Consider the following 25,379-nt stretch of genomic DNA (forward strand, 5'->3'; position numbering starts at 1 on the left):
CTTTCACAGAGAAGAGTTATCTGTAAGACACTTCCTCCCCCTCGTCCATATGCACTAGAACTGGAATCATTATCTTCTTTCCCCTACATACAATCAACATTCCCCAATATTCCATACCTCATGGACGACACCGCTCTCCTCCTTGTAATTTCAGAGAAAAGGATTGACTCCACTAGGCTGGCAGCCACTTGATCCCCAAAGCTCTGCACTGACCCTCTATTTAGACCTCTCTTCTTCACTTCCCCATTGGTCCCTCTAGCCCAGATCTCTGTCACAGTGACCATTCAAGATGTCAATATTTCTCACCTAGATTACTGCAGTTTCTTCCTCATAGTCTCCAGCTCGCAGTTATTCCTCCCTCCAATTCATATCCATTGATTTGTTTCATATAGTGCAACTTGTCACATGTGATAGCCTTCAATGGCTCCTGATCACCTACAGAAATAAATCCGTGCTGAGCCTAGCATCTAAGGTGTCCACAAGACCCCAACCTTCTTTTCCACCTTCATCTCCCCATATTCCCACAAAACAACTGGAGACTTGCTCTTTTACCAAACCAATGCCTCAGTTTCCCTCTTTGGTGGGTTGTTGATGCCCTTCCATCTGCTGGACCCCCTCCAACACTGCCTTTTACATCATCTCATCCTTCAAAGTCCATTTGAAATGCCATTTCTTCTAGAAAGTCTTTCTTGGTCGCCAGAGCTGGCTACCAACTGCTCCTCTCATAAGCCCTGAGCATATACTCATTGCATCTCTCTTGAGGTCTTTACCCCACTCTGCCTCCCACTTCATCCTTTGGCTTCTGGCTTATCCCTCCCTAAAACACTGTACTCTCCTTCATATTTGCAAAAGCATCATGTAGTGTCTGGCAGATACTTGCTGAAGTGAACTGGATTTGAGGAGAGCTTACCCAGCCCTGGTTCCATAGTGGGGGTTCACTCAGCTGCCCAGTTGACAAAGCTGATGTTAGATGGCACAGTTAGAAGCTGCTCCACAAGGCTGGGATTGGACTCATCAAGGCTATAGCTCACCTTCTTATCGGTATGCCATTCTCTCCCTGCTTCATTCAAATCCATTAAGAGAAAAGACCGCATGTAACTCACATTTTCATCTCCTCCAGCACACTGGTTTGTGGATAGAAAGTATCTAATAAATGTAGCTGAACCCTATTTATTCCATTCCATCATGTCACAACTAGACAGCTGGAACAGTGTTCCCAAAAGTGTAGCATATGAACCATTGGTGGTACATGGATGACGTTAGGTGACACACAGATAAAACCTGTTTTAATAGCCATGGATTTATTTTAACGTGCACTAGGAAAAATATAACTAGTGCAGAATACCTATGATTTCATAGGTACTATTGCTTGGGGTAAAACTAAATTTATAATTTTTTTTAATGGCGGGTCAATTTAAAGAAAAATACTAACTAAACAGTAGTAGATATTATTGTTTATGGCAAAGCTAAATTTACTGAAGTTTTTAAAAGTGAAATCACCTTAAAGAAAAATATTAAGTAAATAGTGGTACAGGTAATATTTAAATACGGCTCCAAAAAGTTAAAAAGTAAAGGTGGCATAATAAAAACTGAAGTTAAAAAACCTTGCCCTAACTAGTATTTCCAGTTTGAATCTGGTTTTGCTCCCAAATGTCCCACACCCACTGCAAGATTCATCCCTTAAAAACATTCCTTCATGTCACATCAGGTCTCAGAAACCCTAAGCAGCTCCCCACGACCAGCCACATCCCATTGCCTCTACTGACAGTTCTCATTTTTCTAATGCTCTTTTCCAAAGGCCCCTCTGATTCCTCCCCAGGGAGACTCAGACTTTTCTGCCCCTTGGGCAAATCTTGCGAATGTGCACTGTCTTGCCTGTGCTCAGAACATTCTCCCTCCCCTTTCCTCTCCATCAATCCACGTGCGTTCCTTCCCATGAGTAATGGAACCATCTGCTTCGTCTATTTCTTATTCCAATCCATCTCGTATCACACATTTTTCATCCATTACATTAATGGCTTTTACTTGTGACTTTGCATTCATCCACATGTATGTTTCAACACCCCTATTAGACTTGAACTTGGCAAAGGCAAAGACTATGTCTTTGATGTTGTATGAAGTCTCGATCAGCCTACAAGAGTGCTGGGTATACCACAAGCACTAAGCATGTCTTCAAATGGAATAAACCAAAAACCAACACATCCAGAAACATCGAACACTGGGTGTTCTACTAGTGTGTCAAACGTGAACTTGGTTTAGGATGTGCTCACCCACAGCATCATCCAAGTGAGCTGCTTACTGCACTCATCCCAAAGACCGGGTTTTAACAGTTTTCCCTGCACAATGAACCTGGATTTATCATTGAATGCATCCTTCGGGTATCTTAATAAGGAAATCACTCAGTCTGGGTTCATCCCAACACTTTTACAGAACTCAAATATCCCTTCAAAAGAAGTTGATGGAGTCCAAAATTCAGAAGGTTTTTGGTAGGAAAATTAATTTTACTTATCATGTTTTTAAAATAAATTAGAAATCCTCTATTCTATATTGTACTTCTCTTTCTCAATCTGTGAGGGTGTATTTCAGTATTTCAATCATCATCTGAGGAAATACAGTCTGGTAGTTATAAACATGGATTTTGGTTTCACTCAGACCTAGGTTAGACGCTCAGCTTTACCATTTGCCAGCTCCAGGACTCTGGGGAAATTCATTTACTCACGTAGCAAACATTAACTGAAAGCTACTGTGTGCCAGGCACTGTGCCTGACTTCCATAAGCCTTGATGTTCTCCTCCGTAAAATGGAAAGATAACATTCCCTGACAATAGAGACATTGTCAGGATTAAATAAGATAATGTATGCAAAATGCCTGGCACTCTGCCAGGTTCACAGTAACAATAAATGTTAGCTGTCACTCTCATTACCATCATCATCATTATCTTCAGGCTTTGTAGAGCATTTAACCCTGTTAATCAAGTTCCCCTTCTTAAAACTCTCTCTTCCCTTGAATCCATGGAGATATCATTTTAGTGTTTTTAATTTATTAATTTTTAGTTTCAGCCTATTAAATTAATAAATAGAAAAGAAAATTTCAATGAGTGATAGGCATAATGCAGAGAATTATAGCAGTGTGCTATGACAGAGGTGACCTGCACGAGTGGGTGGTTAGAAAAGCATCTTTGAGGAGGTGGCATTTGGGCTGAGAGTTCAGAGGAGAGGAGGAAGGAGCCGGTCACATGAAGATCCCATGGAGGAGAATTCCCGGAGGAGAAAATTGGACCTACGAAGGCCCTCGGATAAGGAGGGGCTTGGTTTACTCAAGGATCAGAAATAAGTGTAGAGAGGACTAGACTTTAGATGAGGTTTGGAGAGGAAGTAACCAAAAGCCATCACCCAGGGCTTGGCAGGCCAGCGTCAGGAGCTTGGAGTTAATGCCAAGTGGAAGAGGGCACTATTCAAGAATTTTAAACTGTGGGTATGACAGGATCTGATTTACATTTTAAAAGATCACTTCGGCTGCTCTGTTGGGAATGGGTTCTAGAAAGCAGGAGTAGAAGTTGGGAAACCAATAAAAAGCCTATGTCAACCATCCAGCTGAGAGGATGCATTGGACCAGAGCAGTGGGAGCAGAAACAGACAGAAACGAACAGATTCTAGATGTTTCGGAGGTCATAGCTGACATGACTGGCTGATGAATGGATGTGAAACGCAGGGGGTGGGAAAGAAAGGACTCATCCATCATGCCTAGATTTTTCTTCGAACAACTGCATAGATGGTGGTGCCATCTCTTGAGATGAGGAAATACTAGGGAGGAGCATGTTTGGGATGGGAAGTCCATATCCTGTTTCAGTCTTTGGAGTTTGAGAGGACCATTAGATACATGAGTTGAAACATCAAGCAGGCAGGTGGATGTGCAAATCTGGAGAAACACACTCAGGATGCTGGTGACATCACCTAGGGAGAACCACAGACAGAGACGAGGGGAGCCTCAAATCGAAGGACTTGGGCGCTCAGTCATTTAGGCACCAAAGAAGAGGACAACAGAAAACTGAGGAGCAGCCATGAAGAGTGAAGGAAAACCCCAAGGAAATAATGTCACAAATTATGTGACAGAAGTGAAGTGCTTCCAGAAGGAGGGAGTGGTCGACTGTCAAAACAGCCAGGAGGTGTCAAGGAAGATGTAGCAGATGCTATCTTTCCCGCTTCCTTGTCAACAGACCCAATTTTACCTAAATGTTGGTTAAATGGCAACACGTTCAAAAAACATGGGGTCCAGTCACAGACTCATGGAATAAATCTTAATTGATTCACGCCAATAATAATAATACCATCCTCTTTGGCAGTGACTGCCTGTGGAGTTCCCAGGGGGAAAAAATCCTCCAGGATAAAAAGGGAAATGTCCACTTCACTTCCCTCCCTGCATGTGGACAACATAATGCCTCCTGGAGCTTCTGCAGCCCTCTTACTGCCATCCGGGGAGCCTTTGCCAGCGTGATGAAGGGAGGCAAGGCAGGAAGCTGAACAAACCTGGGTCCTTGACAGCCTTACAAAACAGCTGAGCCAACCCTGGGACTCCCTTGTTCAGTGAGAAAATAGCTCTCTTAATAGTAAACGTCCCAATTGTTTAAGCCTCTTTTAATGGGACATTCTTCAACATGCAGCTGAAAGCATCCTGATACTTAAGATAAAAGACCAGAAAGGGGATGCAGTGGCCACTGGTGACCTTGGCAAGAGCAGCCCCTTTGAAGTCATGGTGGGTTAGAAAGAAGGTGAGGAAGTGGAGACCATGAGACCAGACAATTCTTTCCAGCAATTTTGCTGCAAAGGGCATAAAGGAACCAGGTGGTGCCTGTTGGGGATGTGGGGTCAAAGGGATGATGGGAGATACTGAAGCATGTTTATGCGCTAGTGGGAGTATTCAAGTAGAGAGAGAGTTCAGGAGGAGAGAGGAGGACCAGAAGAGCATAAGTGAAGGGGTTGGCCTCAGATAGGGGCAGACACATTTCATCCACTGAGGAATAAAAGCAGGACGTTGAGTACAGACGCAGGTAGTGTGGCAGACATGGTGGGCGGAAATGAGGTTGTTCTGACCAATTGCTTCCTCTTTTTTCAACAATGCATGAAATGCTCCAAATGTGAACTGTCTCTCAAGACCTATCTAAAGCTCTCCCTCCACTGTGAAGTCTGTCCGGACTTGTACTCTCAATTCCCTCCTTCACACTCCCATAGAACTGTTTCTCTGTCTTCTGGAGTACGTATCCCGTCTGTGTCAGAGTTTTAATTCCCTGTGCCACCAGAATGGAAACTCCTTAAGGGCAGGGAGCATCTCTTAACATCTCAGAATCCATCACAGATCCTGGCGCATGTGTTTAATATATATACTGGATGGAAATGGAGTCTGAAAGTGATGGGGTAAAAAAGAGAGTTGGCTTTTATTATCCACAGATTCCATATTTGCAAATTCTCCTACTTGCTAAAATTTATTTGTAACCCCAAGATCAATACTCACGGCACTTTTGTGGTCATTTACAGATAAGTGCAGAGCAGCAAAAAATCTGAGTCGTCCAACACACATGTTCCCAGCTGAAATCGAACAAGGCAATGCTCTGCCTTCTTGTTTCAGCTCCCCTACTGTAAACAAATATTCTTTTCGTGGTCTATTTAATGGCACTTTTTCATATTTTTGTGCTTTTTGTTTGCTTCACTGTTTAAAATCACACTCGAGCATAGTGCTGAAGGGCTGCCTTGTGTTCCTAAGTACAAGCCTGTACTGTGCCTTATGGAGAAAATACGTGTGTTGGGTAAGCTCCCATCAGGCGTGAGTTACAGTGCTCTTGCTGTGAGTTCAATGCTAACAAATCAACAAAATGTATTAAATAAAATGTCTTTATACAGAAGCACACATAAAACAAGGTTATCTATTGATCAGAACGAAAATTTGGTGGCCAAAGGATTACAGGAATCTGATCCTATATCTCCCCTAGAAGCAATGGTTTAGTATTCGCTAATTCAGTAGTCATAGCAACTTTACAGAACATAACTACTGCAAATAACAAGAATCAACTGTACTTCATTTTGCCATCTTCTGAGAAGGAGAGTTACGGAAACAAAATCATTTGAAGAGGTTGAAATGAGTCTCATCAAGCCTTAACCTCTTTTTTCATGCTTTAAGGATTACTCACTAGCACCAGGATTTGTGCTGAAGATGTCTCAGGGAGAAAGTTCCTGATAAGCCATAGACTGTATCTCCTGAGAGCCATTAGCCTGCCCGAGAAGCATCTTGGAGCACTGTACCCTATCCTCTAACTCAGGGCTGGCTGGCTGGGGAATAAGGCAGAGGAGCAAGAGAAGGCTACAGCTTTACCATATGTCCTAATCTGGGTTCCCCTAGAAGCTGATCCTAAGATAAGGACTTGAGCACAGCAGTTTTTTGGGACATGAAGAAAGCCCCAGCGGGGGAGTGGAAAAGAGACACAGCGATTGGAAGGCAGGCAAAAAAAAAAACACTAAAAGGTGCAGTATCAAGTATCACAGTAGAAGAATGGAATTTTTCCCATTGGGGAAATGAGACCCCATACAAAACGCATTCCTGACTTATCCCATCCAAGGCTGAGGGAACTGGGGTATTTATACACCATCTCCCATCAGTCATTGGTCGAGGGCTGCTCTTGGGATGCGCTAATTCCCTGACACTTCCTGCCCTCCATGGGAGCAGAAAAGGAGGCTCAATCAAGAAAAAGGCCAAAAACATAAGAATTAGCCATGGGAAGTCAGCCAGTTTGCACTGAAGTGGTAAGAGTGGAGGATAAGGATGAGCACCAGCATGTCTGCTACAGTATATGGAGCTGACACTGAAACTCTCACATAAACTGAGACCAGGAATGGGGTCACTTCCAGGAGAAATCTACAAAACAAGCACATGCCTGCCACCCAAGTCCTGGGGTCTTCACGTACTTTCAGCTAATTAGCCAATTCTAAGACCAATTCCCACTAGTTTTAAGTCAAGGTAAAGGTTTAACGTTGTTTCTAAAGGAACTGGGCTGTAGCACAGAAGGTTATTTTCCCTCTTCTTTGCTAGAAGCAAGATGGAAAGCTCATTTGCATTTTTAATGATCAAATGGGGCTTTTCCCCTAGAATAGCATGTGAGAGAACAGCAGGACAAAAGCAGTTTTTGGAAAACAGAGGGAATACTGGCACTTCATAGGATGTACGGTCTCACCATCACAGACTAGGTATGTCCTTGATGAACAAGGAAGACCCACATCCCTCCCCAACAGTCGGGCCTTTTCCTTTCATGGACACCTCTGCCCACCACCCCCAGGGCTCTCACAGCAACTGAGGAATGTATAGTCCATCTTGTGTCTCAGGGAAAGTCCTGGGGCTGGGAGACGGGGGCCATCTTATGCTTCAGAGTGGTTAATTATAATCCACTATTGAAAACGAGGCAAGAAATACTATATTTCTACCACCACATCGGGTGACTGGACTGCCAGGCTTTGAACCCAGAAACACATTTCTGCCATCATTTTCATTTCTATAACTTTCCAAGTTCATGTCACAGCCCTTGAGAAATGGACAAAAGAACTAGATGAGCCAACACAAGTCACGGAAGCCACCATGTGGGCACACAGCCATGAAACCATACCCTCCATGAGGTGGATGGAGAATATCAGAGTCCTCGGAGGAGAGACTCCCGCAACCACAGCAATGAGGAGGGGCCAGGTCTGAGGCCCAGGGCATCCACACCTAGTGGGAAACATGCCTCTACCTAGACATAGTGCTCAGCATGATGCAGAGGCCCAATCAGAGGCCAGTGATTGAATGGGAAGATCCAACACAGACCTGGGTACAAACCCAGCTCACACACTTCCAAGCTAGATGGCCATGAGCAGTTACACACACTCTCAGCTTTGGTTTCCTCATCTTCAAAATGGACCTAATAACTATCTGTCTCAGATGACCGACATTCATTCAAAATTAGATATGGATGCTACAACATGAGTGAACCTTGAAAACATTATGCTAAGTGAAAGAAGCCAATCACAAACAGCCACATGTTATATGATCCCATTCATATGAAATGTCCAGAATAGACACATCCACGGAGAAAGAAAGTTGATTAGTGGCTGTCTGGCACTGGGAGAGAATAGAGGAAAGTGGGCAGTGACTGCTAATGGGTATGGGGTTTCCTTTTGGAGGGATGAAAATTTTGTAAAATCAGATAGTGGCAGTGGTTGCACAACTATGCATATAGTAAAAACCCTGAACTGTACATTTTAGATGGGTAAATTTTACGTTATGTAAATTATATGTTAATAAAGCTGCTACTTTGAAAAAACAGATTTGGAGCTTCCACTATGTGCAGCTTCTTTGGAAGCCAGGAGCATCTAGGTCATTTGACTAAACATTAGGATATTAACTGGAAAAATAGGCAAAGTGACTCAGGCTGCTGTAAAGACTAAATTATACCTTACGTGTGTAGCACTGAGAACTGCGCCTGATGCAGACCCTCAGTAAACGGGTGTTACCAATAACATCATCCTCATCATCATTTATTAGGCGCCTCCTAAATGCCAGGCTCTTTGTGTGCACTATCTCATTTAAATCTCACAATCCCTGGGGGATGGGTACTATGATCATTTCTGGTTCTCAGGTGGGGGAACACAAAGAGGCAAGTTAGCACCCAGGACCAGCAGCTTGGAAGCGGCAGAGCTGGGGGGCAAATCTGAGCCCTCGCACACTTTCTCATCACACACTCCTTAGCTCCAGCAGCAGCATGATATTTACCATCCTCAGCACCACCAGGCAGGGCTCCCTTGATCGGTAGGACCGGTTTAAAATAGAGCAGAAACCTCTGGTAGCTGCTGGCAGAATGGCTGCTACAGGTCTCTCGTGGCCACTCAGCTGAGAATCCTGGCAGTGGAAGTGCGGCTTCACCCCAACCCTGCCTCAAATTCCAGGTAAGACTCTCACTGCCCCCTGGATTTGAAGTGGACATCTCGACCAGTCCAAGTAGCTGCTGCCTCCTTAAGCCCTCGTGGCCCAGGCTGGCATCCTGGATTCTCTGTTGGCTTCCACCTGCCCCCACATCCAGATGTAGCCAAGAGACTGCCAGGCTCATAAGAAACAGAAGCCCCAATTTCCCCCTATTCAGAAAACATGTAAATTTAGACACTTTGGATATCATGTGTAGCAAAAAGTCCCCATCCGCTAGAGAGAGAGAGAATATTTAAGCGCCTCACATTTCAGCCTCTTGCAGTTCCGCGGAGATTAATTTACATGTCATCATCACGGGGACACTCAAACTCTCATCACGTCCCAGTGATACACGCACAAGCCACAGAGTCCTAATTAACAAAGGTTCTTAATGAAATTTCAATACAAACTAGGCAGTTCAGAGGCAGTTCTTTGAAATCATTGAGTTTTCTAACAGAATGTTGCTGGCTTCAGCAGGATCAACACTCATTCCCCACTAAGTTACCAAACTAAACATTTTTAGCAGAGCAATGTAACAGCAGAATGGCCTCATTTTCATCCTTATTTAAAACATTTTTTAAACCCCTTTCCTTGTCAAACGTGTGCCTGAAGGAGATTTTTAAAATGCAGAGCAAGTTGACCTGAGTGTCTGTAAGGAGGCTGAGCTCTGGCCAGGTGGTGAGTTTCAGGTTGGCGGGGACTTTGTGCTCTTCGTCTCTGTGCCTCCAGGCCCAGAACAGCGCCAGACACAAAGAAGGTCACTGAGTAAATATTCACAAGTAAATGAATGGATGTCTTCTCCAAGAGGCTGAATGTACACTCACATCCGTACTTGCTGTTGCTATAGACTCGTGGAGAATTTAGCTTGGAATCTCAGAACCAATATGTTCCAGCCTCTAGTAGAGCTCTTCCTTAATTCTTCTTCCCAAAGGAAGGGGAAGATTAAAAAGGCCCAGGCATTTCTTGGCTTCGCCATGTGAGGCAATGTTGAAGAATGGAGGCTAGCCAATAAGGGTGCAAAGATGTGCTTTGTCCTCTTTGCCGTCTGGGCAAGGGCAAGTCACGTGACTTCTCCAGACTTTAGTGTTGTCCTTTGAGAAGCCTCAGAGGGCTTAGATGTTTCAAAAGTCCCTTCCAGTTTCCAAAGTGAGTATAATGTGAACTGGACAACATTTGCACAAGTGAAACTTTGCCTTCAGTGCCCTTCTCCCCACGCCCATACCTTCTGCCCTCTGCTTGCACCTTCGGCACCTCCATCCCACCCACCCCCATCACACACTCCTGTCAGTGTCCAGGGCCCTCAGCCTGCTCCCTGCATGGCTCCTCTCCAAAGCCTGTCTCATGCTCCTGGTTTTTCCCTTCCCCACTTTATACCCACCTATCAATACATTCCTGTGTTCCATTCCCTCTTGGCCCAGCTGTCTCATAGAAACTGGATTAATTTGGCTGGACCAATCGGTAATTGAGAATTCATATGTTATCATGAGGAAATATATTTGCATTTTAACAAGAGGTGTCCTGGAGATGATGTTTTCATCCATATCTCTACCAACGCACTTATCGTGGTATTCCATAATGCTTGATTATGCATCTATCTCAATGGTTAGACTGTGACATTTCTGGGTATAAAGCCACAGGTCTTTTTCATCTTTCTGTGTCTGGTGCCTAGTCCCATTTCTGTGGGCACTCACTCAATAAATGTTTACGGAATAACCACATGGATGAACGAAAGGCTGCCGATGAATAGAGTAATAGATTTTAGGCAATCTGATAGTCACTGGAAGGAGTGGTGTGGGTCCGTTGTAGACAGGGACTAATAGGGCTCCTCAAATCCCACACCCTTTGGCTGGCAGCTCCATCTGCCTTTAGAACTAAGACTGAATGCAAAGATTATTGCCCGATGAGCAGGCATTCATGCTCCTATAGAAGCTGTGTTCTCACTCTGCTGGAGAAACGGACCAGCACTCACAGTCTCTCATTAATTCAGGCTTTTGGGAGGCCTTCCAAGCTAAGGCCACAAGGACTCGACTAGCAGGGAGCCCCATTATAGTCAAAAGAAGGAATAGCCCAGTGTCACAATACCTCCCAAAACTCCAGGAACAAAGTGACAGTGGGTATGGAGGGGACATTTGCAATTTTTATTAGGCCATTACGCTGGACTGATAGTCAAATGCTTCTGAAAGGCATTTGAAGTACATGAAAACAAGGGCGCGCCACGGTTTTTGGCTTATTGTTTCGTTGACTCCAGATATGTAAATTACCACAGAATCAAGGGCCATGGGACAGTCAGGAAAAAGATCATTTTAATTAACAGAAATTGAAAATGTAGTGGCCATTGCTTTAAGATCCACATCCCATTTGCAACCAGAAGTGTGGAATTGGTTATTGTAAATCAAAGATGCCAAGAAAAGCTTTTTTCTGCCTAAATGTTTTTTAAAAATTGCTGTGATTTCTACAAGAAGACACAGAGTCCCCCAGGTGAGTCCCACACCCAGCACCATGCCTGGCACAAAGTAAATATCCTCCATAAAGATTTGCTGAATCCATCATTCAATATATGAGTGATTTAAATAATCTGTAAAATACAAATCCGATTGTCATCCCTCCTACTTCAAATCATTCAGTGCTTTCCTATTATTCTCTGAAAAAAGTCAAAACTCCTTCATATGACCTACTACCCCCTGCATAATCTGGCTGCCATCCACCTCCCCACCCTCATGCCATGAGGCCACACCTCACTCTCCAGCCAGGACCAAATGCAGGTTTCCTGCCCAGAGCCCCAGTGCTCCTTACCATGCCTCACTGGCTTTCTCTGTTCCTTTATAACACATCCAACAAAATCTCCAGATCTAAACCAGATGGTAAGTGAAGGAGTGTTATTCAAAACAATGAGGGACAGGAGCCCCCATCGTTATGCACAGCCACCATAAATCCAGAATATGTTCACTACATGACTTATAACCAATTTTTCACAGTAAAAATGGAAACACTGAGGAAATGATGCACATGTGGCTCAGTCTGGGTGATAATGAACCAGTGGTAGGTCCAGGAATTGAAAATGGGGCCTCAGGAAGTGAAGAGTTAGTCGGAAATTAAATCACCAGTGTAGAATCACCCTGAAAGTCACTCACTGTAGGGGCGGGGAGGGAGCGAGTGGGGGAAGGGTAGTTCCTGGGTGAAGGAATAGAGGGGAAAACAACAGAACTCGAACATGGGTACAATGGCATATCCACATCCTGAGAATTGTTCAGCCTGTGGTTACCATGGTTACAGCCGCCATGAGAGTTGGCTCTGGAATGTGCCAGGGCCTCAGGCAGCCTCATTCACCGGCTCTCACCCTGTCCTGGGGCCTCTCTTTCCATTCTGTGAGGGAAGTGACATAATCAACAAAGCCCATGGTGGCATTGCAAAGAAGCTGTACTCACTCTCCTATGCCCAGGACACAGAAGCCCCAAAACTTTCCTCAGGATATAAAATTACCTCAGAAACAAGCCAGGTGTGCAATGTTTGGAAACATGGGAACGTCTAAGGCATCAAACGCATCCTGCTCCCTGGAAATCATTTTCTCTTCAAGAACGTGCAAAAAAAGCAACAAGGTAGTCAAAAAGAAATGTTTACTTGAAATAGGACAGGGAGTGCTAACACTCCTCCACCAGTGGCTTTTCCCTGTGTGTGCCCGTCACCCCCTGGCACACCGTCCCTGCCATCTTGGCTGCATTCTGACTCGTGTTTCAGTCACACTACACAGACACGAGTGAGGTCTGCTACAGACACCCACCAGACACCCCGTTCCCTGACACTTCTACTGCTGGGCCTGCAGGATGCCCTGTTCCTCAGGCTTTATTTAGAAGGTGGGTTTCAGTCACTGAATCCTCCCTCAAAGGAAGGGAGTTGTAAAAGAAAAGGCATCTGTAAAAGAGGTGGCTCCACAAGGTGTCACACTCAACCTCTGGTTTCACAGCAAGAAGAAATAGGGTATATTTTTTACATGGTGATTTTTTGGTGAATGTGTTACAGATATACATATAGCATGGTGCTCGCACAAGACAGGCTCAATGGACGATTTGTATGTATGCGTGTGAGGAAGACTGTCACTGAGCTAACATCTGTGCCAATTTTCCTCTATTTTATGTGGGATGCCACCACAGAGTGGCTTGACAAGCGGTGCTCAGTCCACGCTCGGGATCCAAACCCGTGAACCCCAAAGCAGAGTGCACAAACCTAACCACTATGCCACCAGGCCAGCCCCTAAATAGATGATTTTTGTTTCTGAATAATCTTCTTTGGACTGGCAGGTATATCAGAGTCTGTTATAAGCTTGTATGTTCATATTCCGTATAAATCTTCATCATAATCACTGTCTTTCTAAAACACCATTTCGAGCAGTGGGTGAAAGCAGGGGTGAACAGGGTTCAGTGAAGGGCAGTTCCGTGGGTAAGTGGAAACGCAGGGTGACACAAAATCAATAGGTTTCCGGACTGCAGGGTTATCAGGGGAGGCGTACAAGGTATACAAGAACTCCGGCACAACAGACAGACCTGGTTCAAGTCACAGAGCTCCGAGGTGACTTTGAGCAAGTGGCTGAAGTTCTGTAGGCCTCATCCTCCTCATTCAGAAAGCAGGGATAATAATTTTACCTGTTTATTTGGACTAGAAAGAGCATTATACAAGATAATGACTACAAAGCACTTTAGCACAGTGCCTGGCACTCAGTACGTATTCAATACAGAATAGGGAGAAGTGCTGATGGTGATTTTAAAATACGTCCTCAAATTCTTTGACACTCCTCCCTTCCAAAGTGAGCTTAATCACCCTCCTCCCCAGATGTGGACTAAACTTAGTGACTAGCATCTCATGAAAAGAATGTGGTGGTAAATCTTGTCATCTACAACAACATGGATGGACCTCGAGGGCACTATGCTGAGTGAAATAAATCAGACAGAGAAAGACAAATATTGTATGATCTCACTTATATGCAGAATCTAAAAAAAACCTGAACTCATAGAAACAGAACAGATTGGTGGTTACCAGAGGCATGCGGGGGATGGGCAAAATGGTACAAAGTTCCAATTACAAGATAAATAAGTCCTGGGGATGTAATGTACAGCATGGTAACTATAGTTAACAATACTGTATTGCATATCTGAAAGTTGCTAAGAGTAGATCTTAAAAGTTATCATCATAAGAAAAAAAATTGTATCTGTGATGTGATGGATACTGACTAAACTTATTGTGGTATCATTTCACAGTAGATAAATATATCAAATCATTGTTTTGTACAACTAAAACTAATACAATATTTTATGTCAATTATATCTCAATAAAACTGGGGAAATAAAAGAATGTGGTGGTAGTAACAATATGTGATTTCCGGGGTTAGTTCAGAAAAGGCACTTGATTCCACCTTGTTCTCTCTTGAATGGCTTGCTCTGGGGAAAGCCAGCCACCGTGTTGTGAGGCTACTGAAGCAGTCCCCGGAGAAGTCCACACTGGCAGAAAAGGAGGCCCCTCCCCAACAACCAGCAGCAATTTGCAAGTCACATGAGTGAGCCATCCTGGAAGTAGATCCCCCAGCCCCACTCAAGCCATCAGGTGACAGCAGCCCAAACCAACATGTGACCACAACCAGTGAGTGACTCCTCGTCAGACCACCCAGCTAAGCTATTTATGAATTTTTTGGTCCACAGGAACCATGAGAAAATAAACATTTATCATTGGTGTATTCACTAAATGTTGGGGTTATTTGTTACACAGCAATACCTAACTAATAGCCTGCTAATGGGCACGAAGACTCTCCAGGAAGGAATGAGCACGCGTCATTCTGCAAACTGACTTGACCATGAAACCATTTTTTCTCTCAGAGCATTTGATGAGACTAGTTTGTGTCCCATGGAACATACTTTGGGAAATGCTGATCTAAAACTTAACAGTTTATAAAACTTGTCCACATTTATTATCTCATTTGATCATCTTAGCAAATGAGAAGCAGGTGTTACTGTGATCTTTATTTTACCTAGGAGAAAACTAAGGCTCATAACACTTAAGTGACCTTCCCAAGTTCACACAGCTAATAAAACGGGTGGAACAATAACTCAGACTCAAGTATTATGATTCAGCTATGTTTTTTCTTTGGTCTTTTCTCTGTTTTGATCAGAACTGCCTAGGTTTTTTAAACCAGGGATAAGAATTCTGGGAGTCTAAGAGAGTCCCAGGAAGCGGGGGCTGTGCAACAGGCCACCCTCTCAGATGATCTGGAGAATGAAACAGATGCTTCTCAAGAGGCTGGAGCTGGAGGCATCCCTGACTTCACAGAATAGGGGTCCCTTCAACCGCGATAACAACATAATGCAGGTACCACTCATGCAGCCCTTATAACGCTCCAGGATGCTTCTGAGAGTTTGTATATATCACTTCATTTAATCCACATAACAAGCCAAGGAAGTTCAGGCTGCATTATCTCTGTCTTACAATGAGGAGACCAAGGCACAGAGAAATGAAGCCCCTGCCCAAATCAGCCACCCGGTAAGTGATATAGCTTAAATTGGGACTCAGGTTATCTAAGACCCTCAGGGCATAAAGGGACCTTAGCAGTCAACATCTCACAACTCTCTCCTTTTCCATAAGAGTGGCAGAGCCATCACAGAACCCAGATTCTCCCACCCTAAGCTCCTCTGCTGTACAAAGGGTGGCATTTGCCCAGAGGCTACATTAAATGAACATAACATGCATTTACTCCTATCAGGTTATTTTAAGCATGTATATGCTGAACCAGATTTACCATAACTACCTTCCATACGGCCTCAGATCCCACCACGAGAAATTGATGGCTTTGGCCTAAAGCAACATTCTCAACCAATAGAATCCAGGAGCTGACTCAGGTTGGTTCATGTTTTAAAAAGGTAACAATAGATTGTCCCAAATTTGCAGAGAAAAAAATAAGTTAATGGATAGAATCTTTTCATGTCCAAGCTTTTCCTCCCAACAATTTTCCTTAACTATCTGGTGCCTGCTTTCTTGTCTCATGTGACAAAAGTTGAGTGAGTGTTCAATTGTCAAATATCACACCTGATACCATGCATTTCTGTTCAGACTGTCAGGCTCATATCACATTAAATCTGCTAAGTTATACTATTTATCTTTTATCCTGCTAAAATATTTGATGTGTTATTATTTGGGAGACCTTCAGGCCTGCTTACATATAAGAAACTCATTTTGTTGGTAGTACAATCGTTGCTAGCTTGTGTGTCTGCGTTACAAATATTGGCATTTGGGGCCATTCTGCAGAGGTCACTGTGACTTCCAGATTCTCCATCACTTGAGCAAATCCGCAATATCTCTTCAAACATCTCTTTTTAAACTGAAAACATCACTACCACCCCTACATTGGGTAGTAGAATGAAAAAAAAATTAGGATCCTTTGCTGAAGAGCTAGCAATTGAGAACAGAACTCTGTAGGAATGGGGGGAAGGAAGGAAGGATGGGAGGAAACAAGGAAAGGAGGGAGGGTTAAGGGAGGTGACGTTCCTGGTGATCACTTGGTTTATGTACGGCAGCTATAAAACTAAATTCTATGTTTTGCCACCATTCCACTCTGCTTCAAAGTTCCCTCCACAGCAAGGGGAAGTAATGAAACCAAAGTTATTGGCAGTATAGAAAACAGAATCCCCTGAAATCCTGCCCATCTACCCCTCCACACAACCTCTTACGCCCATCCCTCTCTGGCTCTGGGAATGGAGAAGGAAGAGGATGCAATTGCCCGCATGACCACCCCATCCCCTGCCAATGATTCTGGCCCTCCCCTACTCCAACCTTAAATGAAGGATTAGAAAGTCAGGTTTCATTTTCAATCCATAGAACACAGTTCTAGACACTTACGGGGGAGAAAAAAATCTCAAACTGTGTCTGTAAAACACAAATAAATGTTCTAGAAAGTAAATATGAGGTTTTTGTTTCTCCATTCTGGGTAACAGCAACGAGCCTGACACACATAAAGTCTCCACTGAGAGTGCCACTAGGACCAGAACCCAAAAGTGGAAAACTGCCAAGTGGGTGTAATCAACATGGTGTTGGTGCCACATTTAGGTAGGCATTTCTGAGTCCCTAACCAACTCTAACTTGTCTGAATCATCCAGTACGTGCCCTTTAGAAAAGAATCTGAGTACAACAAAAGACTGTCACATTTATTAACCTTGCTCCTTCAGCCAAGGGAGCTGTCCATACTGAAACCTCCTAATTGGCTGTCAGTAAAATGGCTTCATTCTATTTCATCATTAAACTCTCCAATTTCCTATGGACTGAAAGTAGAAAGAACCCACCACCTCAAAAAACATTTTTCTTGCCAACAGCAGCCCCCTAGCTCTGTGCCTATATTAGATACACTTTGTACCACATCTCAGCTGTGGTTGAAGTTTCCCAATTGGAGGCAAGATGTGGATTGTACTTTTTAAACAAATCTGATTTAAGATGATGTCCATAGAGAGCATGCTATGTACTAAATTGTGTTCCCCCAAAATTCACATGTTAATACTTTAACCCCAATGTGACTATATCGGAGATAGGGCCTGTAGGAGGTAACTAAGGTTAAATGAGGTCATAAGGGTAGGGCTCTAATCAATAGGGCTGGTGTCCTTTAAGAAGAGGAAGAGACACCAGAACACTCTTTCTCCATCATCTGAGGGCACAGCGAGAAGGCGGCCATCTATAACCCAAGAGGAGAGCCCTCACCAGACCTCAACCCTACTAACACCTTGATCTTGGACTTCCATACACCAGAACTGTGAGAAAATAAATTTCTGTTAAGCCCCCTGTCTATGGTATTTTGTTATGACAGCCTGAGGAGACTAATACAGAGCCAAAGCACGGATGTTTTGGAAATGGGATGAGATAGCAAAGTCAACCTCCTCAGTCTTGATTCTACCCAGCGATCACTGGGATTGGCAAAAGCATGATGAAGCTCCCTCGGACAGTGCTGGAAAAGAAGCCTGAACCAAATCTTGGCTCAGACAATTGTTGGAACATCTTTCTTCCTTACTTTCTAGGATAATTGTGGTGATTTGGGCACGTTATTAATCCCATTTGGAAAGCTGATCTGCAGCAAGTTGGAAATTAAATCAAAAATAGATTATTTTCTTCCCAGAAAAATCTAATCTATACAAATGTGTGTTTGGAAACACATCAATAAAGATAGCATTCGAGCCACCTTGCAAGTTGAGCACGGCCCACAGGCTCACATTCTCACATTCACAAGAGACCGAAATGTCTTTTTAGCCAGGAGAGCAGCAGTGGGGGCCAAGGGTCTTCAACTGAACTCACGGGATGACGTGCCGGTCAGTCCAAGCACAACCCGCTGAAAACAGCCATCGACGAAGGACTCACTGATCAACTGATCAAGGACTCATTGATGATCCTCCAAATCTCTTCGAGAAAGCTCTGACTACACTTTTGGACAAGAAGGAATGGGAGAATGTGGAATGGGCAAAAACCCTGGAAGGAAGGAAAGCTTCGGGCAAAGTGTCCTGGACACAGGCATCAAAAGGCCTGGGCTGGCCCCAACTCTGCCTGTTTGCAGCCTTGAGCCCCCAAATAAGTCATTTCCTCTTTCTAGTCCCACCAGTATAGCTAAGACTCCAATCTCTACAAAAATAGCATTGTTTAAAGAACAAATGAGATAATTTGTAAAAAGCGTTCTGTAAACTGAAAGGCGCTACACACGTATGACGCAGGCCTCTCTGAGATTGTGCATTAAAGGATGCACTAAAGAGGCGGCTTTTTAAAAAATCCAGCTCCAGCTCTGCGGCTTTGCTTCTTTCTTAAGTGAATTTAAAAACCTAGAAAGAGCTACATAACAGTGGCTAATATGAGGCAAATTATTAACTGCACACCAACCATGTCTTTGTCAGGCTACCTCAGCCCACACCCCTGCCCACACCTCACCATCATTCAGCCTTTCGCTCCTGGTGAAAGCGAGAACAGAAGGAAACAGGCTGCTGGAGGTTTTAGAGAGCTGAGAGCCTGCAAGGTAGTGGGAATATCTGTGTCCTTGCAACACCCCATTATTTAGGGATATTCTTCCTTTTTCCTTATTCATACTTTGCCATTGGTAGCTTAAAGGGGTCCTGAAATTTCCATCATGCTTGAAGCCTTAGAGATCCTCTCCGATGCATCCCACCATCCATCCATTCATTCAGCAAAAGGTTATCGAGTGTCTACTATGTGCCAGGCGCTTCCCAGGACACTGGGGTATGACAGTGGACAAGACAGGGAAAGTTCCCACTCATGGAGCTCACATGCTAGCCAGGGAGGCTGGCATCAAACATGACACATGAGTAAGGAAGATAGTTTCAGATCACGACAAGAGCCAGGAAGACAACTGAGCAGGTGACATAATAGAAAGTGGCAGGGCTGGGGAATGAGAGGAGACATCCCAGATGCGACAGGGAAGTCCTTGCTAATGAAGTGACATTAAGGCTGAGATTCCAAGGATGGAAAGGAGACAGCCATGCAAACAAACATTATAAGCAGTCAATAGTGCAAATGCAAAGGCCCTGAGACAGAAACAAGTTTGATCCATTTGAGGAACAAAACGCAGCCAAGTGGCCCACAGGTCAGACCAAGGGGGCAATTGCAGAGAGAAAGTCAAAGAGGCCATGTCAATGGCCCCCTTGCACATGGGAGGAAAGTAAAGCCCAGAGAGGCTAAATGAGCGGCCCAAGTCACACAGCTCACTGTCGCTACAGCTCATTCTAGAAACTAATTCTTTTGCCCCCAAATTCAGGGGTTTTTACACCATATTGATCTGCTTGCCTCAAGCTGTGGGAATATTGTTTGCTGATCTTACTGATTTTTAAAATCCCTTAACATATATAAAAGCAGCAGACCAATCCCAGTTTTCAGCAGAAAATCATCCACAAGCGACCCCCGTGCTCTAGAACGCACACAAGTTCTGCTGTGGAAGCCAAGACTTGGCGCCTTAACTTTCTCGTAGCTCCCAGTCAAGCAGTAACTCTATTTATTGAAGGTTTAGCTCTACAAATACGGAGGGAGGCCACCGCTCGCCAGAGAAGAATCATTTTACAGTTAGGTCTTATTTTTGCACCTGAACCTCTTGACAGTGCTTTGCTTAATTCACCCAAGCGCAATCAAAACCAAGCTGTTCTCAAACCACCCTCCATTTGTGCTGTCAAACTGTCAGCTAACAGGGCTGTGAGCAAAACATCCTAATGACAACATCCTTCCACAATCGAGGCGCACCTCCACCTGAAAGGCCAAGTCTGTTAAGACCCAAATCCTGCATCCCGTGGGACCACCCCTCGTCTTTCTTATTGTAATGCTAGGTTCCCGTCATCTCCGCTCTGCCAAACCCAGACCTCCAAAGAACAGACCTAGTGTCTGTCCAGTGGCCAGTGACTGGCCCACCAGAGGTAGAAGGACAGACACTAGTTGGCTGGATGGGTTAGCGGAGAAAGGAACGGCGGGGAAAGCCTCTTCTCCCTCCTCCTGGTCCTCCTCTCCCTCTCTACCCTCCTCCTCTGCCAGTCTCTCCTCCTCCCCCTCCTCTCTTCTTCTCTTCCTCCTCGCAACAAGCTTCTCCAGTCCCTGAGCTCTGGGAGCCTCACCAGGCAAGAGCCAGAGGTCCCATAGCATAAGAGATAGACCTGAAGAGTGTTTAAGGGCCCAACTTTTAGTCCAATTCCACCACCTACTTACTAGCTGTATGACCTTGGACAATTTACTCAACCTCTCTGTTCCTCAGTTCCCTCACCTGTAAAATCAGGATTCTATCTTCCTCCTAAGATTAAGTTGAAAAGATTAAATAAATTTATCTTCTGATTTTAAAATAATCATGGTAAATGTTTTAATTAATTGATTGATGTATGTGACACACTAGACGGTGCCTGGCATATAGTTCTATATAGGTGTGAGATATGCCTCCCTCACTCCCCACTCTCCTCCTGCCTCCACCCCTTAGCTAGGAAAAGTTATGGTCACCCCCAACTTCAGGAACAACCTTGCCTGAAGTCAGAGCCCCTTACAGGAAGGCAGCTCCATGGGTCCTGATGGGAATCGAGTGTCAAATGGGGACCAGAACACTTACACCGTCAGGTAAGTATTGTGAGAATAATTGTGTGAAATAACAGACACAAAACAGCTGGCAGGCCATGATTACTCAGGGAACGTTGTTATTTTTCCTGGAGTCTTTTAATTTTTAGCACCTTTGGTTGTGACTGTAGATGCTACTTGCACACTTCTTCACTGTGTCAGGCTGTAAAACGTGAGATTCATCTGTGCTTACCGCTGTGACACAAATACTTAGGTGGATGATCATACAGAAATGTAGTTTAAGGACCAAAATCAGCCCCACAGCCCTCCCTGTCAGAGCTCCTCGAAAACCCCAACCTGACTCTTTAGACAGCCACCCACGTGACCCACCTCTTGGATGACTCAGGGACATCTCCCGCTCTACAAGTCCTGGACTGAACTCCTGAGCTTTCTCAATACTGGTCCTGCCCTGGCTGCCTTCCCAGTCGTTCCACCTACTCCACCTCCACACCTTATTCACAGAAAGCTCATAGATTTCGTGTCCTCCATAGCTCCTTACTCCATCCATTTCTCCATCCCCACGGCCACCACCCTGGTCCACATCACTATCATTTCTGGTCCCTCACATCCACAAGAATCACACAGCACTTGTTTTGAAACTTAGTTCAGATCATGTCACTCCTCAACTTGAAACTCTTCAGTGGCTTAAGATAAAGACTACTCTCCCCCCTACCCCACCCCACACCCGCCACAATCCCATCCTACCTGCAAAAACATGAGGCTTTGGGGTCTGACCCTGTGTATTCCCCAGCCACATCTCAGAACACATGCTTCCTTGCTCTCTGCTCCAGCCATGGAAACTTCCTTTCAGTTCCTCCAATAAACATGCTCCTTCTGCCTCAGGGCCTTTGCATTTGCTATTCTCTCTTTTGCAACAGTTCCCCTCTTTATTAGCCAATTAATCCCTACAGGTCTCAGTACAAGTGTCTGATTACCTTCCCTGACCACCCACTTCCCTTGGTCCTTGTCAATCTCTTCTCTCAGACACTTTTCTTAAAACCATGATGCTCTCCTTTACGGAACATATGAAAACTTGTAATTCTGCATTCCTCTGTGCAATGGCTGATTTAGGTCTGTCTCCCTCACTGTAAACTCCAAGAAGGCAGAGCTTCTGCCTGCGCTACCCTGACTGTATCTCCAGTGCCTGGGACAGCACTTGCTGTGTAGTTGGCATTCGATAAATATGCTTTGCTGGGATCCAAAAAAAACCCCAAAGTACACTTCCCTATTTTCAGAGATGGAGACAAAATAGAAGGTTTGGGTTGTATTTATGGTATAACAGCCTCAGTGTTGAAAATAGGCAATACCTCTTCACTCTCTCTTCAATAGCCAGTGAATTCATAAGACCCTGACTCAACAAATGAGCAGGTTTCCTCTTTTCCAGTCTGGAGAAAAGAAATGCACTCGGAAAGCACACTAAGCACACACACATACATCAAATAAACACATTTCAACCCCAATACACACGGAGGCATCGCCTAGCCAGACTCCGCCTTCAGATGAGCTAAGAGAAATGTTAAAGAGCATTCTTGTCAAAACTGGACACGCGGTTCCAACTTGTTCAGCTCCCACAATGATCACTCAGGAGGCGCCTTAACATCTGCATGCTAATTACAGACACGGTGGCCGATGCTGGGCACATACAAATCTGTCTTAATCGTTCCCTTTTGCGCTGAGGGAACATTATCCAATATTCCTAAGAGCTTGTACACGACACTACTGCTCGCGCGGGCACACTGTGCGCCCCCTCCCCAGCCCTTGCCAGCCCCACCTTTCTCACAAACCACTCCCCCTCCCCCTTCTACTCCGAGCTGAGCCAAACTAGCTGCCTGGTTTGGTAATAAGACTGAGCGAAGACTAGGAAGGCCCCGTGGGCTCCATTATTCCGCAAGCCCTACGAGAAGGGCCACCTCCAGGGACCGCTGCTACAGACCCAAGCCCTCTTGCTGCCAGGAAACCTTTCCCACTGAGGACACGTGGAGCAGGCGGCGCAGCTCTAGGTCCAGGGGGAGGCACCCCACCCATCTGCCAGAGAGACAAAGATCACCAGAAACAAAGGACACACACACACACTGTCACACACACAAAGTCAAAAAGCAAATACCGACACTTGGTGCAATTTCAAGCCAAGCAGCCGGCTTGGTGTATCTTTAAATAGATTTTGAAACCATCCAGGAGGGACAATGACCATGTGATAATGACAGGCACTATCTAGGTTTGGAATCCACGCTGCCCCCGCCCTCCTCCCACCCCCGCTGCAGTTCCTAGGCGCATTTTCCAGCCACAGGATACACGCTGCCAGGAGCAAGGGTGCTTCCACTCCTGGAAGCGCGCACACGCAGGAGGAGGCAGAGCGAGGGCGGCCAAAGTAGGAAATACCAACCTTTAGGATCCCAGTTCACCTGTTTTCTTGGAGTCTCGATTGGAAATTTCATTGCTCCGTTGCCCAGAAGGGGAGGAAACGAAAAGAATCAAAATAATAATAAAGTCCTCAAGCTTTACACGCCTTGGTACAGCAGTCCAACAAAACAATTTCCAAGGATGGGGGAGCCCTGGACTGGCTCGTGGAGAAGCCCCAGAGAAAGACAAGTGGAAAATACTGGCTTGGGAGAGCACTGGAGACGGCCTGGGTGTTTGCACCGGTTGAGGGGTGGCCGGCAGCCGCCCCCTGGGTAAAAGGAAAAGTAAGATCGGTGAAGGGTAGATGGAAAGGGAGGCTCGGGAAGACGAAGAGCCAAGCCCTTCTCAAATGCGGCGCTGGCAGGTTGGGGGCTGAGCAGCCAGACGGCCGGCGCGAGGGAGAAGCCCACTGCAGTGTCACTCCAGCCCCCGAAGGCGTGGGCGCACACACTCCCGCACACACACTGGCACACACTCGCCCGGGCGCGCGCTCGGGCGGGCACGTCAGCCCCGCTCGGCCGCGCAGAGCTCACACGCCCCACCCCGGCCGCGGCTCCTCGCCCCCGGGCGACGCCCCCCACTCCCCACCCCCCGAAAGCCATTGGACGTCGGGGTGGCGCGGCGCTCGGGGAGCGCGCGGCGAGGGCGACCCTTCCCGTGGCGAGCCGCAGAAGCCGCGCCACGGCGGGAGGGCGCGCGGCGAGTGGAGGTGCCGGCCCAGGGAGGTGCGCTCAGCCCTCGGCGCCCGGCCTGGGGCAGTGGCCGGCTGCGGACTTGCCCGCGGGGCGGCGGGAGGCGGCGGGCGCGGCGACCGGGCCGCCGCGGCGGGGCCAGGAGCGGGCGGCAGGCGCGCGCTACTTACTGGCTCGGCCGGCCGGCCGGCAGGCGGGCGTGGAGGCGGCCGCGGCGCGCTCGGTGGAGTTGCAGCCGGAGACACGCTTGGCTGCCTGGCAGGCGCTGCAGGAGGCGGAGGAAGGGCCGCGGCGCCCCACCGCAGACCTCTGCCTCGGGGGGAACCTCTTGTCACCGCTTCCACTCTAGGCGCACCCCCCACTTCTTTTCTCACTTCATTTTTTCGCTCCACTCCCCTCCCGCGCCTGGTTCTCCCGCCTGAGCCCCGAACCCACGTTCCCAGCGCACTTCTAGGCCGGTGCCAGCCATGAGCCTTTTGTTCTGGGATGGCTCCGCGTCGGCCGCGCTCTCCCCGCCAGGGGAAGCTCGCTCCCCAGGCGCAGCCCGGTCCCTTCCCCAGCTACCTGCAGCCCGGCTGGGGCCGCTGAGGCCCGGGAGGAGGCGGGAGAGAGGCGCGGCGGCCCCGGAAGAAAGCGGACCTGCCAAAACCTGGCGGCTCCGGGAAGCGGCCGCCTTGGGAGCCCCAGGGCCTAGCAGGGGCATGTGCGAAGGGCCCCCGGACATGTTCCCGGAAAGAGGCTAAACCTGGAGCATTTCCCCCTACCCCCGCTGTCACTGCCCCCGCCTGAAGCCGCACAGGGGCTTGCGGTGAGGCCTCAGTCTCCAGAAGAACCTGGTGGTGCTTAGATGCTCTTGAATGGGCCACTCGAAGTACCAATATGAATAATGTTTACCAATTACTTCGGTTGCCTAGCAACGGAGGCTCGCATATAGTAGATGCTCAAAAAATACTTGCTAAGTGAAGACATGAATTGCATAAAGCACTGTTGGACAAAAAGCAGTTTGTTACTGTCCATTCACTGTCCACTCCACAAATATCTTGACCCCTTCTATGTGCCATCACTGTGCCAAGTGCCAGTGATGTGGCAAAGAGTAAGATGGACTGGACCTTGCCTTCATGGGGCTTACTGTCTCGTGCCATGAGGTCGAGTTAGATCATCGTTGCCTTTACTTAAGAAAGAGAAAGCGACTGCCCAGCTCATCACTAAGCC

At 46.3% G+C, this 25,379-nt stretch overlaps 1 protein-coding gene across 3 annotated transcripts in view; it reads right to left on the reverse strand.

Moving 5' to 3' along the window:
• KCNK10 (potassium two pore domain channel subfamily K member 10) overlaps positions 1-25,379 on the reverse strand; it is a 130,878-nt gene that overhangs the window by 103,037 nt on the left and 2,462 nt on the right. Inside the window, exon 1 of one of the 3 annotated variants that reach the window (XM_046647070.1) lies at positions 24,338-24,697. The exons of 1 other annotated variant lie outside the window; for it this stretch is intronic. In XM_046647070.1, the coding sequence (XP_046503026.1) occupies position 24,338 (1 nt within the window). In that variant the 5' untranslated portion in view covers positions 24,339-24,697. Of the gene's footprint in view, positions 1-23,458; positions 23,582-24,337; positions 24,698-25,379 lie in introns of those variants that run through there. One more of the 3 variants, XM_046647068.1, reaches the window with a different exon arrangement.

The sequence above is a fragment of the Equus quagga genome, chromosome 20 (genome assembly GCF_021613505.1).
Source record: "Equus quagga isolate Etosha38 chromosome 20, UCLA_HA_Equagga_1.0, whole genome shotgun sequence".
NCBI lineage: Eukaryota > Metazoa > Chordata > Mammalia > Perissodactyla > Equidae > Equus > Equus quagga.